Here is a 14504-nt window from a genome sequence, read left to right as displayed (position 1 = left end):
AAGCAGCTGTGCACACACAGCCTTGCTGTTAATATAAATCTGAGAAACAAATGTAGAAAAGGTGCCTATACCCTGACCTCACAGTCCCCAGTGCACAATCAGGTTTCAATTGTTACAAATACTCATCCACCTCATTCACAAGGCCAGATTTATACTTTTTGCGCCCCTATGCCAAGTACAGGGCCGGGCCGAGGCATAGGCTGGAGAGGCTCCAGCCTCAGGGCGCAGTGTAGGAGGGGGCACACAATTCATTTAGCTGTCATTCCTAATTGTGTATGAAGCAGAAAGAAATAAGAAAATGGGATACATAGCAGTGACTGCAAGCCAGATAACTAGATATTAAGGTGTTGGGGAGGTTGTGGGCCCTGTGGCCCTCTTAGTCTAATAGCAATCAGTGTGTGACAGCTGGGGAGGCCGGGATGGAGGGGCGCACTTTGGTGTCTCAGCCTTGGGTGCTGGAGGACCTTGTCCCTGCTCTGGCCAAGTATGTGGTGGATCGCCTGTCATGTGCAGCAGCGCCCCTCCCATTCCACATGCAGCCCCTTTTCCACGTGTGCCCCTTTTCTATGTACTTGTAGCCCATCTCTTTCATGACTAGCTTCCTTGGGCATCAGTTTTACTTTTTCATGTGTTTCTTTTCAGCCTCTTCTTTCATATGAAGCTACCCCTCTTTCATGTCCAGGTGCCTCCTTGGGCTGCAGCTACCTAAGGCCCGGGCCTTTGTGGCCCTGCTCATTCATTTATCACTGCTCCACTGACCTCCAAGTATTTGTGAATCCTTTCTCTGTGCAGAGTGCCCTCCCCTCCAGTGCGAGTTGTACTGACAGACCAACCAATGGGTAGGTCTGAAGATGCTCATTCAGGAGTAGGAGTGGCTATGTATATTTTGAAACCCCAGGTTTCAGGATTAGCATACGAGAGTTGGGGAGTGTAATGGTTAAGGGCTCTGCCTCTGACACAGGCGACCTGGGTTCAAATCTCGGCTATGCCTGTTCAGTAAGCCAGCACCTATTCAGTAGGAGACCTTTGGCAAGTCTCCCTAACACTGCTACTGCCTATAGAGCGCGTCCTAGTGGCTGCAGCTCTGGCGCTTTGAGTCCGCCAGGAGAAAAGCGCTATATAAGTGTTTGTCTTTTGTCTTTTTAAAGAGAAACTCCGACCAAGAATTGAACTTTATCCCAATCAGTAGCTGATACCCCCTACATGAGAAATCTATTCCTTTTCACAAACACACCATCAGGGGGCGCTGTATGGCTGATATTGTGGTGAAACCCCTCCCACAAAGAAATTCTGAGTACGTACTCTTGGCAGTTTCCTGTCTGGGAACCTTGCTGCATTGTGGGAAATAGCTGCTTACAGCGGTTTCCAACTGCCCAAAAAACATGCAGCAGCTACATCACCTGCCAACAGTAAAAATGTCACCATGTAATAAATGTCCGAATGTAAATCAGGGATTTAAAAGATTTTACAATGGGCAAACACTGACTAAATCATGTATACATAATTATTGTAAAAATGAAGCACTTTTTTATTACAATATTTTCACTGGAGTTCCTCTTTAAGACATTAAACGCTAGCTGCAAGCAGAAACGGAAGGATAATTTTCAATAACATTAAAATACAAAATTATTTGGGTAGCATTGATTAAGGCTATGTTTGTAGTGAAGATAGAATTTCACTTTAAATAAAAATGTCAGATACTATATTCATTTCCATGGCTTGCTGTCTAAGCAGTTTTCAACCAGGAAATGCATGAGGAACAGCCTGGGTATTGCCAAATGATCCTACATAAAGTAGTAAAAGTCACTCTTTGTAAAATGTGATAGTGTATTACAGTTGTATTACGGTTTACTCAAGCTTTATAGATGTGCAACAATGTAGTTAGAGACTTTTACGGGTTCGCTTTTCAACTCTTGCTTATTGAATTATCTAGAACTTCTATATCCTATATTATACTCTGTCCAGGGCTGGCTGAAGTTACGCTGGGGCCCCCGAAAAAAAAAATAATGATGGGGAGCCTGCCCCCCACCCCTTAGTCGGCTGACGGACCCCCCCCCCCCCCCCCGGGTCTACCTCTACTTCAAGCATGTCCTCCTCAGGGCCCGGCACAGTTTTGTCAGCAATATCAATTCACCTGCGCTGGTCTGTCTATGCTCCTGTCTTCCTCCATCCATCTTCACTACCCACCTCTTCTCATTGACCCAGCGCATTATTGTATACAAATTTTACTTCAACCCCACCCCCCATGCCTAACAATCCCTACACACACCTAACATTAACCATTCCCCCATGTCTAACCTTTACAAACTTCCTAACTGCCCCACCATGCCTCACCCCTAAAAACACCCCCCCTACACACAGGCCTACCAATAACCATTCCCCCCATGTCTAACCCTTACAAACATCCCCCCCCCCCCCATGCTAACCCTTAAAAACACCGCCCACAATTTGGATGTGGTGCCCAAATTTCACAGTATAGCCGCAATTTATGCTGATGTCTAATGTGGCGCCCAAGTTTCTGCCGGTAGCGTGCGCCCAAATTTCCTGCTTCACTCAAAAGAGACTAATGGGATAACAGGCAGCTATTTTTCCTATTATATATAAATCCTAGTTTAGTGACATAATAGGAGAGCTAATTAAGATAAAATGCATAACTGTAAATCAGTCCTTATACAGCAGCAGCAGCCATGCCTCCATTTTTTGTCTGGATTAATGTAAATTATAGTTTTATTTACAGATCTGTGTTAAACTGTCTTGCATGCTGTAGTAAGCAGTGGAGGCATTAGCAAGACCAGCAGCGCTCTGCAGATTAAAATTCCAGCTAGAAGATTTTTTTTTTCTTTCCAAATGTTGTGCTGTTTGTTACCTGGCATATGGCTTGTTGTCAGAATCGACGTGAGATGCTGTTCCGATTCTAAAGCCTTTTATTTATCATTGCAGGAAATACTGTCACCTCTGCCGCTGTTTCTAGTCCTAAAAATGGATTTTCATTTGGAAATCGCAGCACTACTATCAATCTTCTGCAGGTAAATTTTGTTATCCTAGCAACATTCCAAAAGCAACTGTAAGATTGATTTGCAAATTATATGAGAGCAAGTTCCAAACTGATGAAAAGGTGAGTGTCTGGTGCCTATAGTACCTGGGGCAAGTGACATGCAAAATTCTAAATTAGACTAGAAAATATAGGCAACGTGTGCAGTTTGAGTACTACTACATATTCAGGCAGAGGATGCCTTATCATGCGTTTACAAGAGATGGGCTAAAACTTACTCCTAATATGAAAATGTAATTTGTGTGTGTGACACCAAAATCATTTTTGAAATTTCTGTTAGGACTTCCCAATGTCTATTGATCTGGGCAAAATGAATCCTTGGCACTGAATCCCTCAATGGCAAGAACTATGTGGGCAGGTCGTTTTCAGGTGGCGGATCCCCAAGCTTGTCGTCTTGGCCTACTTGGGAAATACCAACCTGTACAGGAGATTAAATGTGAAAAAATCCTGGTGAAGTGGTTGTGTGGGGAGAAGGGGGACTTTTGTTTTTTTTTGTCAAGTCTGATTTTCTCAAGTGATAGGAAATCTAGCGATGTTTTGTTGCTAAAAATAAACTTGCCAAAAGCAACAGAAATCACCCAATACACCTAAAACAACATCTTAAAGTGGACTCAAACTCTTGTACAGCACACAATGAAAAGTTTTTATTTCACATATAGCTACTGAAAAAAATCAATGCTGTGTGTTCTGTGTTTGGTTAAGGTGCCCATTAATGGTACAATTTTTTCATCAGATGCAATGTTTCGGTGCAAATTTTATGATCAAATTGGACAGGAAATTGCACAGTTGCAAAAAAAAGATGTAAACCGATTATATGGTCAACTGGAACAGAAAATGTAATCGATCAAATGTTGCATTATCGAATTGGAAGGTAAAAAATGTTCTAATTTTATCGGAACAATCGATAATTACCTTCGATAATTACCTTCTGATTATTTTTATTCTTAAAAATCGTGTTGAAAGATGGAAGCTAATGAAAAAATGATATGGATAATAGGCACCTTTAGACAGATCAAAGTGTCCAATTAGATCCACTTTCTTGATTGAGCCAATAGTTGTAACGCACCTGGTGAATTAGTTTTCACATCAGCACTGGAAGTGTTAACTTGTCAGACAGAATAATATGTGCATGTGGGCCAAAAGATTAAAAGCACACTGCAAGTTTTTTTCTTTCAGTGTAATCAGGCTCCTGGTGTTCAGCTGGTCTTTCTAATTTCAGAATCCCAGCCACGCTTCTTCCCCCATGTCACGCCTTTTATCACCCTGTAATCACCATGCTACATTCCTTCTGTGCCAGTTATGTACCCTACTGGCACCTGCATGATGTCACAGCCTGGCCTCTACACCAATACTGAGGCCAGGTAGGTGTCAGCAGCCAGCAGGAGATGGGTAGGAAATTAGTAGTAGTACCGCATTTGGGACAGCAGCCCATGCTTAGTAGTAAGGCTGCCTATCTTGCACTGTGATCCACTATAGTGCCACTTTAATGCCAAATTAGGCATAAAAGGAACTGATGTCGAAGTAAACTGAAAGTGAATTGAAGGCAGAGGTCCATATATATTTGCCCTAATGTGACTTAGATGGCAACTACGATGAAGAACTTTATAAACAGAAAAGTTTAGCTAGGTGCTTACACTGGACAAGGAACACATCTGTGCCTGGAGTTGGGGTTTAGATCATAAGCATACATCAGGATGGCTTGTCTGGTCCTGGAATATCGAGAGCATTCCTGTTCTGAATCTCTTCTTTGTTGGCTGCTCAGAGCTATGGAGCGCAGAGTGTGACAAAACACCTATTTATGCCTTTAGAGTTGAGGCTGGTTTCACACTATAAACCAGTTATATAGGTGCGGTGTGATCGGATGATCGTATCATAATGTTGAAAATAGCCTTTAGAGATTTTCTCAGCAATGCACTAATCAGGCTGCAATACAAGCCATAAGTGAGGGTTTCTAGTGCTCACTTCCTGTGGCAGAAATAGGAAGTGCACGGAAATGTATTAACAAAATATGCTTCCGCGCATGCGCGACTCGAGCACCAAACAGTTTAACCACTTGAGGACCAGAGGTTTATACCCCCCAAGTGACCAGGCCTTTTTTTTTTCACAATTCAAATAAAAATAGAAATTTAATTTTCACATGACTCGTTAGATTAGCCAATATGATAAGTCTTTTTCTAGGTACTCTTAAAGGATACCCAAGGTGACATGTGTCATGATGAGATCGACGTGTATGTACTGTACAGTGCCTAGCACACAAATAACTAGGCTGTGTTCCTTTTTTTCTTTCTCTGACTGAAAGAGTTAAACATCAGGTATGTAAGTGGCAGTTCCTGTCTGAGTCAGGACTGGGTCAGACTACAGTGTGACCCTCACTGATAAGAAATTACAACTATAAAACAGTTTCCTAGCAGAAAATGGCAGGAAAGAGGTAAAAAGGTTCAATAGTTCATAGATTTTAGCTCAGGCATACTTTAATGTCATTTAGTGTCATTGAGCAAAAACAATAAAACAGTAAAAGCTTAAAAAAGTAGTTTTCAGTATAAAATAAAACGGTGGAATATCTTAAGTCATCTCTAGGAGGAGGAGGATAGATACAATTGTTTATTTCATTATTTTATTTTCACCTCGTGCGTCCTTTAAGAGCAAGTGTAAATTGTCCATTCCTGAAACTATAAGACAAAATAATGTGAGCAGTGATTCCATATGGATTCTGAACAGTACATTCAATCACCGCTGTTAATCACCGCCACGTGGGTCGGAGCGGACTGCGCAGGCGCAGAACTACTGCGCCTGCGCAGTCCACTCCGGCCCATGTGGCAGAGATTGACAGCGCCGCTCGCTCAGGCGCAGTACAGGCCAACCCTGGAGGTCACCCTGATGTCATCGCCGGGGACCGGGACGGAGCTGTGGTGAATGGCTGCGGGGAGAGCTGCGGCGAGGGACATGCTGGGAGCTTGGGGCTGGACGAAGCCCCCGGTAAGTAGCACTTATTTTATTAATTTTGCCCTGATGACTCCCTTAAGTGCACCAGACCACAGCATTAGGACTGGGCCTGTTAGCCATGTGAGAATCATTAACTATCACCACAGCTTTAAAGTGCAGTACACCATTAAACCTCAAAGATGCAGCAAGTCTGGGCCTACCAGTGTCAGGCACAACCCAGTCCTAATGCTGTGTGTGTTATTGGCTACTGAGGTGGCTGTGGTTGCACTTTTGAGCTCTACTTTTCCTGCTCCACTGTGGTTTGTGGCCGACTCCCTCCTCGTGTGTTGGCGGGTCTCCAGGACCGAAACGGGCGGCAAGGAAGCAATCAGGCTGAGAAGGACGAATTCCATGCAGTGACCGGTGGGCCGGATGGACAAATTGCCTCTCTCCACATGCAGGGGTGGAGCTACCCACGCTCACTGTAGCCCCCTGTCTTTTCAGCACTTTTGACACATGCCCTGCCAGGTGCTCTTGATCGGGCAGGAGGCAGAAGATGCTGGACAACTGCCTGGAGCCTATTTGGCTGCCACAGTTATTATAAGCGGCGAGCGCTGCCCACAACATGGCGGCCACCATGCAGAGCGCACGGTGGTCACACGGGTCTGTATAAAATGTTCCGGACACCCATAGGAGAAATACCAGCCACCCAATAGCATATCCGGGCCACGAGCCACAGATATATGATGCTAACTATGCACCTGGCCCCATGTAGCCCTCCAGTATAGAGAGCTTGAGACAACCCAAATATCAGGTTTCCCCAATATAGGTAGACACAATATAAGTAGCTAGAGTTACCCAGTAGAGGTAGCCAGATTACTCCCCACCCCCTCTTCCGGAAGCATAGGTAGCAAGGGCAGAGTGAGCGAGTGGAGTGCTGGTCAGAAGTTACATACCTCTAAGGGCTCCACCGATGGTCTTCCTTCCGCCTAGCATCAGAGCATCTATAATTACAGCGCCAACAAGCGAGGGCCCTGTAGCCATAGAGACTCTGATGCTAGGCAGAAGGAAGATTGTCAGTGGAGCCCAGAGAGGTATGTAACGGGTATGCACTTACATTCACTGATGTATCCCCTGCTGTACAGTGCATTCTGTTCAACCGCTTAATCCTCTATTCGGCTGGCATTCCTCCCATAATGGGCTCCTACTATTACTAGTCATGGCCTTTGACCCTGCATTTGTATGCGCACTGCGCAGTAGCAGCTTTGTGAATGCTCAGGCTTCACACACACTAATTAGACAGCTGTAAACAGGCTCGCAAGGAAAGGAGAGCCACCATGAGTGCGAACGACGTGGACTGAGTGTCCGCAAAGCTGCTACTGCACATACATAGAGCATGCAAGTTCCAGGTCAGTAATAGTTGGGGCCCAGTACAGGAGTTATGCCGGCCGAACAGAGGATTAAATGGCACAACAGAATGCACTGTACAGCAGGGATGCATACAGGATCTTCTAAAAAAATTAGCATATTGTGATAAAGTTCATTATTTTCTGTAATGTACTGATAAACATTAGACTTTCATATATTTTAGATTCATTACACACAACTGAAGTAGTTCAAGCCTTTTATTGTTTTAATATTGATGATTTTGGCATACAGCTCATGAAAACCCAAAACTCCTATCTCAAAAAATATTTCATCTGACCAATAAAAGACCAATAAAAGAAAAGTGTTTTTGAAACAAAAAAAGTCAACCTTCAAATAATTATGTTCAGTTGTGCACTCAATACTTGGTCGGGAATCCTTTTGCAGAAATGACTGCTTCAATGCGGTGTGGGATGGAGGCAATCAGCCCGTGGCACTGCTCAGGTGTTATGGAGGCCCAGGATGCTTCGATAGCAGCCTTAAGCTCATCCAGAGTGTTGGGTCTTGTGTCTCTCAACTTTCTCTTCACAACATCCCACATATTCTCGATGGGGTTCAGGTCAGGAGAGTTGGCCGGCCAATTGAGCACAGTAATACCATGGTCAGTAAACCATTTACCAGTGGTTTTGGCACTGTGAGCAGGTGCCAGGTCATGCTGAAAAATGAAATCTTCATCTCCATAAAGCTTTTCAATGCAGCTTGAAGGCCTAGCTGCAGGGCACACAAGTGATTCCCCCCCCCCTTTTCTCCCCACCAACAGAGCTCTCTGTTGGTGGGGTCTGATCGCTCCCTAGCTTTGTTTATTTGTTATAAATATTTATTTTATTATTTTATTAATTTACCTATTTTTTTAAATCAATTATTTTCCTAGCACTCCCTCCCCCCGCCAGCCAATCAGCATGATTGCCTGTCACAAGGCTTCAGCCTATGACAGCAGATCACAATTTTGCCTCCCAGGGGGACAGCCTTTGATCTAAGGCAGTGCTGTACTGTAACTTAGTTATTAGACGGCGTTTTCGCCATCTAACAGTCTCCGAGCGGCGATCCAAGCAGGGATGCCCGCGCATCAGCGCACACACTCTCCTGCAGAGCCCATTCCCAGCCATTCACGCCAATCAGCGTAAAGGGGTCCTGGGGCCAGGGCCGGGACAAGGTCCACAATCAACAGAGGCTGAGCTGCCCAAGTGCGCCCCCCCCCCCCCCCGGCCTGGTCCGTAAGCTTACTGCGCATGCGCAGCTCTCTGATGTCTGAGTGAGCAGTAAGCTTCCAAAGATCGAACACATTGAATCCAGCGCAGGAGACTTGGGCGCAGCCGGCACCACCATAGGCCGTAATAGGAATTACAGCTATAGCGGGCACAGGGTGTAACTTCGGCGCCTTCAGAAGACGGAGCTGAAGTTACTTTTAAAACATAATAATTCAGCCTCCAGCAATTGCTGAAAGCAGAATTATTTCATTCCCCCGCTATCCATGGTGGCCTGGAGGGGGAATAGTATTTAACACCGCCAGGGACTTGTGCAGCAGCAGGATCAGCCATATACCGGTTGTATCCTGCGCCCAGGTCTCCCGCGCACTTTGCTGTAACTTCAAGCAAAGTAACAGGATTTTGGGAGCTCCAGCCGGAGGACTGAGGGGGACCCTGAGGACGCCGAGGGACCTCGGACACTACAGGGGACTAGAGGTATGTTAAAAAGCCCTTTTTGTTCAGTTCAGGGTCTCTTTAAATGTTCAGAAGATGGCTAAATAATACATCGTGTTTTAATTAGCCTGACAGTGTCTTGAATGAAGTAAAGTTCTCACATAATACAGCAGCATTATATTCTGAATCTCCGCTTCCACTAGATATTTTATGGTACGCAGAATGAGGTCACATCACTGTCTGTGTGAGCTCCTCTGAGGACAGTCAGTGACATGACTATGTACTCTGTAATGTGCTGCAGAAGATGTCAGTGCTATATAAATACATAATAATAATATGGTAGGAGATTAGACTATGACTATGGTAGGATTAGAGTGTGAGCTCCTCTGATTACAGTCAGTGACATGACTATGTACCCTGTAATGTGCTGCAGAAAATGTCAGTGCTATATAAATACATAATAATAATATGGCAGGACATTAGACTATGACTATGGTGGGATTAGAGTGTGAGCTCCTCTGAGGACAGTCAGTGACATGACTATGTACTCTGTAATGTGCTGCAGGAGATGTCGGTGCTATATAAATACATAATAATAATAATATGATAGGACATTAGACTGTGACTATGGTAGGATTAGAGTGTGAGCTCCTCTGAGGACAGTCAGTGACATGACTATGTGCTCTGTAATGTGCTGCAGGAGATATCAGTGCTATATAAATACATAATAATAATATGGTAGGACATTACACTATGACTATGGTAGGATTAGAGTGTGAGCTCCTCTGAGGACAGTCAGTGACATGACTATGTACTCTGTAATGTGCTGCAGGAGATGTCAGTGCTATATAAATACATAATAATAATATGGTAGGACATTACACTATGACTATGGTAGGATTAGAGTGTGAGCTCCTCTGAGGACAGTCAGTGGCATGACTATGTACTCTGTAATGTGCTGCAGAAGATGTCAGTGCTATATAAATACATAATAATAATATGGTAGGACATTACACTATGACTATGGTAGGATTAGAGTGTGAGCTCCTCTGAGGACAGTCAGTGACATGACTGTGTACTCTGTAATGTGCTGCAGGAGATATCAGTGCTATATAAATACATAATAATAATATGATAGGACATTAGACTATGACTATGGTAGGATTAGAGTGTGAGCTCCTCTGAGGACAGTCAGTGACATGACTATGTACTCTGTAATGTGCTGCAGGAGATATCAGTGCTATATAAATACATAATAATAATATGATAGGACATTAGACTATGACTATGGTAGGATTAGAGTGTGAGCTCCTCTGAGGACAGTCAGTGACATGACTATGTGCTCTGTAATGTGCTGCAGGAGATGTCAGTGCTGTATAAATACATAATAATAATATGGTAGGCCATTAGACTATGACTATGGTAGGATTAGAGTGTGAGCTCCTCTGAGGACAGTCAGTGACATGACTATGTACTCTGTAATGTGCTGCAGGAGATGTCAGTGCTGTATAAATACATAATAATAATATGGTAGGCCATTAGACTATGACTATGGTAGGATTAGAGTGTGAGCTCCTCTGAGGACAGTCAGTGACATGACTATGTACTCTGTAATGTGCTGCAGGAGATGTCAGTGCTGTATAAATACATAATAATAATACGGTAGGCCATTAGACTATGACTATGGTAGGATTAGAGTGTGAGCTCCTCTGAGGACAGTCAGTGACATGGCTATGTACTCTGTAATGTGCTGCAGGAGATGTCAGTGCTGTATAAATACATAATAATAATATGGTAGGCCATTAGACTATGACTATGGTAGGATTAGAGTGTGAGCTCCTCTGAGGACAGTCAGTGACATGACTATGTATTCTGTAAAGTGCTGCAGGAGATGTCAGTGCTATATAAATACATAATAATAATATGGTAGGCCATTAGACTATGACTATGGTAGGATTAGAGTGTGAGCTCCTCTGAGGACAGTCAGTGATATGACTATGTACTCTGTAAAGTGCTGCAGCAGATGTCAGTGCTATATAAATACATACTAATAATATGGTAGGCCATTAGACTATGACTATGGTAGGATTAGAGTGTGAGCTCCTCTGAGGACAGTCAGTGATATGACAATGTACTCTGTAAAGTGCTGCAGGAGATGTCAGTGCTATATAAATACATAATAATAATATGGTAGGATATTAGACTATGACTATGGTAGGATTAGAGTGTGAGCTCCTCTAAGGACAGTCAGTGACATGACTATGTACTCTGTAATGTGCTGCAAAAGATGTCAGTGCTATATAAATACATAATAATAATATGGTAGGACATCAGACTATGACTATGGTAGGATTAGATTGTGAGCTCCTCTGAGGACAGTCAGTGACATGGCTATGTACTCTGTAATGTGCTGCAGAAGATGTCAGTGCTATATAAATACATAATAATAATATGGTAGGACATTAGACTATGACTATGGTAGGATTAGAGTGTGAGCTCCTCTAAGGACAGTCAGTGACATGACTATGTACTCTGTAATGTGCTGCAGAAGATGTCAGTGCTATATAAATACATAAGAATAATATGGTAGGACATTATACTATGACTATGGTAGGATTAGAGTGTGAGCTCCTCTGAGGACAGTCAGTGACATGACTATGTACTCTGTAAAGTGCTGCAGGAGATGTCAGTGCTATGGAAATACATAATAATAATATGGTAGGACATTAGGCTATGACTATGGTAGGATTAGATTGTGAGCTCCTCTGAGGACAGTCAGTGACATGACTATGTACTCTGTAATGTGCTGCAGAAGATGTCAGTGCTATATAAATACATAAGAATAATATGGTAGGACATTATACTATGACTATGGTAGGATTAGAGTGTGAGCTCCTCTGAGGACAGTCAGTGATATGACAATGTACTCTGTAAAGTGCTGCAGGAGATGTCAGTGCTATATAAATACATAATAATAATATGGTAGGATATTAGACTATGACTATGGTAGGATTAGAGTGTGAGCTCCTCTAAGGACAGTCAGTGACATGACTATGTACTCTGTAATGTGCTGCAAAAGATGTCAGTGCTATATAAATACATAATAATAATATGGTAGGACATCAGACTATGACTATGGTAGGATTAGATTGTGAGCTCCTCTGAGGACAGTCAGTGACATGGCTATGTACTCTGTAATGTGCTGCAGAAGATGTCAGTGCTATATAAATACATAATAATAATATGGTAGGACATTAGACTATGACTATGGTAGGATTAGAGTGTGAGCTCCTCTAAGGACAGTCAGTGACATGACTATGTACTCTGTAATGTGCTGCAGAAGATGTCAGTGCTATATAAATACATAAGAATAATATGGTAGGACATTATACTATGACTATGGTAGGATTAGAGTGTGAGCTCCTCTGAGGACAGTCAGTGACATGACTATGTACTCTGTAAAGTGCTGCAGGAGATGTCAGTGCTATGGAAATACATAATAATAATATGGTAGGACATTAGGCTATGACTATGGTAGGATTAGATTGTGAGCTCCTCTGAGGACAGTCAGTGACATGACTATGTACTCTGTAATGTGCTGCAGAAGATGTCAGTGCTATATAAATACATAAGAATAATATGGTAGGACATTATACTATGACTATGGTAGGATTAGAGTGTGAGCTCCTCTGAGGACAGTCAGTGACATGACTATGTACTCTGTAAAGTGCTGCAGGAGATGTCAGTGCTATGGAAATACATAATAATAATATGGTAGGACATTAGGCTATGACTATGGTAGGATTAGATTGTGAGCTCCTCTGAGGACAGTCAGTGACATGACTATGTACTCTGTAATGTGCTGCAGAAGATGTCAGTGCTATATAAATACATAAGAATAATATGGTAGGACATTATACTATGACTATGGTAGGATTAGAGTGTGAGCTCCTCTGAGGACAGTCAGTGACATGACTATGTACTCTGTAAAGTGCTGCAGGAGATGTCAGTGCTATGGAAATACATAATAATAATTTGGTAGGACATTAGACTATGACTATGGTAGGATTATAGTGTGAGCTCCTCTGAGGACAGTCAGTGACATGACTATGTACTCTGTAATGTGCTGCAAAAGATGTCAGTGCTATATAAATACATAATAATAATATGGTAGGACATTAGACTATGACTATGGTAGGATTAGATTGTGAGCTCCTCTAAGGACAGTCAGTGACATCACTATGTACTCTGTAATGTGCTGCAAAAGATGTCAGTGCTATATAAATACATAATAATAATATGGTAGGACATTAGACTATGACTATGCTAGGATTAGATTGTGAGTTCCTCTGAGGACAGTCAGTGACATGAAGATATACTCTGTATACAGTACTGCTGCAGAAGATGTCAGTGTTATATAAATACATAATAATATGGTAGGACACATTACACTATGGTAGGATTAGACTGTGAGCTGAGCTCCTCTGGGGACAGTCAGTGACATGAGTATGTACTGTGTATAGTGCTGCAGAACATGTCAATGCTATATAAATACATTATAAAGTGAATATGGTAGGACATTAGACTATGATTATGGCAGGATTAGATTGTGAGCCCCTCTGAGGCCAGTCAGTGACATGACTATGTACTCTGTAATGTGCTGCAGAAGATGTCGGTGCTATATAAATACATAATAGTAATATGGTAGGACATTAGACTATGACAGGATTAGATTGTGAGCTCCTCTGAGGACAGTCAGTGACATGACTATGTACTTTGTAAAGTACTGCAGAACATGTCAGTGCTATATAAATACATATTAATATGGTAGAGACTTATTACACTATAACTATGGTAAGATTACAGTTTAAGCTCTGAGGATAATCAGCAATATTGCTATGTACTCTGCAAAGTGCTATGGAGGGCATCATCACTATATAAATACTTAAAGTGGACATTAATTATACAATTCTCCACATGATTGATCGTCTGATTTGATAACATTGATCAGAAACAATCTTTCGGGCCCACTAATGGAAGAAAAGCTGCTATCCAATTTGCTCAGATTAATGGAATTGATACTTTTTTGGATCGATTCCATCAATTTGATCGAATTAGATATACCAGCAAGCTGTCATTAGTGGTCTAGGACAGAGGTTCTCAACGTGTGGTACGCGTACCCCAGGGGGTACTTCTGATGGTTCCAGGGGGTACTCGGGCTTGATATACTTAACTAAGAATAACCTATTTAGAGTTTTAGAAAATGATACATCTTATTTAAACAACACCAAATTAGTATTTTAGTTAATTAAAAGCATTAGTAAATGCTTAGAAAATGTTTCAAACCAATTATCATGTACTACAATTAAATATATATTTGTCAAGGGGTACTTGTGATAATGTCTACTATACTAGGGGGTACTTGGTGAGTACAGGGTTACAAAAGGGGTACTTACCAATGAAAT

The 14504-nt window shown here is 42.4% G+C and overlaps 1 protein-coding gene across 10 annotated transcripts in view; it reads left to right on the top strand.

Moving 5' to 3' along the window:
* Positions 1–14504, top strand: part of GABRP (gamma-aminobutyric acid type A receptor subunit pi) — a 321182-nt gene that overhangs the window by 144183 nt on the left and 162495 nt on the right. For all 10 annotated transcript variants that reach the window (XM_068256854.1, XM_068256853.1, XM_068256859.1 and 7 more), the window contains one exon: positions 2941–3026. In XM_068256854.1, the coding sequence (XP_068112955.1) occupies positions 2980–3026 (47 nt within the window). In that variant the 5' untranslated portion in view covers positions 2941–2979. The remainder of the gene's footprint in view (positions 1–2940; positions 3027–14504) is intronic.

The sequence above is a fragment of the Hyperolius riggenbachi genome, chromosome 10 (assembly GCF_040937935.1).
Source record: "Hyperolius riggenbachi isolate aHypRig1 chromosome 10, aHypRig1.pri, whole genome shotgun sequence".
Taxonomy (NCBI): domain Eukaryota; kingdom Metazoa; phylum Chordata; class Amphibia; order Anura; family Hyperoliidae; genus Hyperolius; species Hyperolius riggenbachi.
The sequence above is the reverse complement of the archived record's forward strand: the minus strand, read 5'-3'. Positions and strand labels throughout refer to the sequence as shown.